This window comes from Pollachius pollachius (genome assembly GCF_949987615.1).
Source record: "Pollachius pollachius genome assembly, chromosome: 2".
Classification (NCBI taxonomy): domain Eukaryota; kingdom Metazoa; phylum Chordata; class Actinopteri; order Gadiformes; family Gadidae; genus Pollachius; species Pollachius pollachius.
Window position 1 is genome coordinate 51,448,463 of NC_136935.1, and position 2,452 is coordinate 51,450,914.

The 2,452-nt window shown below is 46.3% G+C and overlaps 1 protein-coding gene across 1 annotated transcript in view; it reads left to right on the forward strand.

Moving 5' to 3' along the window:
- The window catches only part of bmerb1 (bMERB domain containing 1), a gene marked incomplete at both ends in the record, with an annotated part of 8,117 nt that extends 7,087 nt beyond the window's left edge, over nucleotides 1-1,030 (forward strand). The window contains 3 exon segments of the mRNA XM_079731015.1: nucleotides 558-636; nucleotides 638-640; nucleotides 914-1,030. Coding sequence (XP_079587141.1) covers nucleotides 558-636; nucleotides 638-640; nucleotides 914-1,030 — 199 coding nt within the window.
- Between the last annotated feature and the right edge of the window lie 1,422 nt (nucleotides 1,031-2,452).

Sequence of the window (2,452 nt, forward strand, 5' to 3'; positions counted from 1 at the left end):
AGCCCGGCTGTGAGCCGACCTGCCTGTTGTCTCACAGATTGTTGGGCTGGAAACAATAAACACTATTTAGTGTTCTCCCCTCCTCCAGCGTCTGTCAGCAGCAGTTGGAAGTAAAGCGGGTTGACTGGGGACATTTTGTTTTTGAATCCATCTAGGAAATATATGTTCTGAGCGAATTTATTGAGAATTTTAAAGCAGGTATTGTAGATTATTATGCTCGTTAGAGGGGTTATATAATGCCACCAGGTGTGAGTGTGGTCGGCCATTACAAGCCGTTTGAATATCTGCCTTTCCCTGTGCCCTAGTGACATCACTGGTGGGCGTGTCCACCTAGAAGTATGTGGGATAGGCTGGCAGACTGATCTATCCAGCGTACTTCAAGGTGGACACGCCCACTAAAACACAAAAACGGCTTGTAATGGCTGATCACACTCACACCTGGTGGCGTAATATCACCCCTTAATTAAATACATGGAATGTCGTGATAATGTACACAGTCAAACGATCTGCACTGTGGAATGAAAGCGTGGCTGAGCCAGACTGTTTGTCTGCTGCAGGGAGAGAGAGGAGGATAAGGAGATGGCCGAGTTCCTGAGACAGAAGCTGAGGCCGCTGGAAAACAAGCTCAAAGTGACGCAGAGTAAGCAGCAAGGAGGTCACAGGAGAAAAGACTGGAGGGAACACACACACACACACACCACTACACTACACTCCACTCACACACTACACTCCTAATATACATACACACACACACACACAAACACTCCCACACACACACACACACACGTTAAGAACTACACATTTGCTAACCGAAAATTAAGTTTGATTTAGTATTTTTTTTTTCTATAAAATCAGTATGATCACATCCGTGTGTCAATAATTAAACCCTCCTCTTCCTCCTCTTCGTCTGAAGCCCCCCCCCAAGCCCCACCAGAGACTGGAGCCGCCGGCCAACAAGCCCTTCATCACCAGGTCGGGCGGGGCCATCATCAGGGACTGCTGTGGCACCAGCCAGTGCGCCGTCATGTGATCCTCCTCCACCCTCCCCTCTCCTCCGCCCCCCTCCTCCCCTCCCTCCATCAAACAGCCACCCCCCCCCCCCCCTCTCCCTGCAGACCTCCGAGGAATGTCTCCCCTGCCCGGGGGGGGGGGGGGGGGGGTGGATCAGGTTATGAATGAGTGAATGCTAAGTATGAATGCTATGCGTGGATTGCGCTAACACGTTTATGCACAAATTACATTACGGTTCAGTTGAGGGGAGATCGCATCTCCAGTCCAGCCTGAGGGGAGACATCACATGGGGGGGGGGGGGGAGATGTTCAGCAGACCGTAGACACCGCGTGGGGGAGATTCAGGCCAGGGTTTGAGAGACATCTGGGTCAGGTTAGACTTTAGAAGAGATGGAGACAGAGATGGAGAGCCCTAGGAGGTAGCCCCATATGTTGTGAGGATACTGCTGGGATGGCACCCTGGGGTGAGAAGATACTAGGTAACCACAGGACGCCGAACAGAAAGCACAATGCATGTCCAAGTGTCAACTTTACCAGACCACTAGAAAAATATCATTTTGTAATTCTCATTGTGGATATTAACGGGTATTAATGCTTCCATGTAACACAGGTAAAGACCTCGGACAGTTAAGCCTTTACGTTGCATCTATTTGGTAGGGTGTCATCTGTGATCCAATCGGATACGAGGACACTGGGTTAAACCGGACGACCCGTCTGATGATTGGAGGAGCCCGGTCCTATCAGGGGAAAGCATCCCACTGTGTCTCACTACCCTTTATTTCAGAAGATGAGCTCTTCATAATTTACGAGCAGTGCTAACATTTAAGCTTTCCAAAACACATTCAATGCAAATTCCCATTAACCATAGTATAGTGGCTAATTACTGAATTATGATGAATTATCATCAATATTACTTGTAGTAATCAGTTTCAGGATCATTTGGGATGTGTAGATAGATACAAGATCCGTTTATCAGCATTTGTAACGTTGATCTGACTCATTCTTCTCTATGAATGTCACTGTATCACTGGCAATACAAGTACCCTACACCTCAGCATTACAAATGACCCCACTATTGCAGAAACATTCCACAATTCATGATATTAGCAACAGTAACTTTCATGTGGTTAATTTACTCTAGCAATGGACGGTCAGAGTGAATGCAGCTCTTGTAAATGCCTCAGTTATGCTCAGACCAAGTGTATTTAATGACTCTTGTGGTCAACTTTACCTTTAATTTCCTCCTGATATTACTTAGCAATTAGCAGTAGTGACATTAAAAAGGTACCATGTTATATATTACAGTATACATATGCAGAACGGATAAATTGTATATAGATGTTTCAATAAAAAGGCATCTTTCAAGAAACCCGGCTCATTTCTTCCTCCATTCCGAAACACAACAAACAAATAGGAGTCCAGAACGGCAGATATAATGCTTG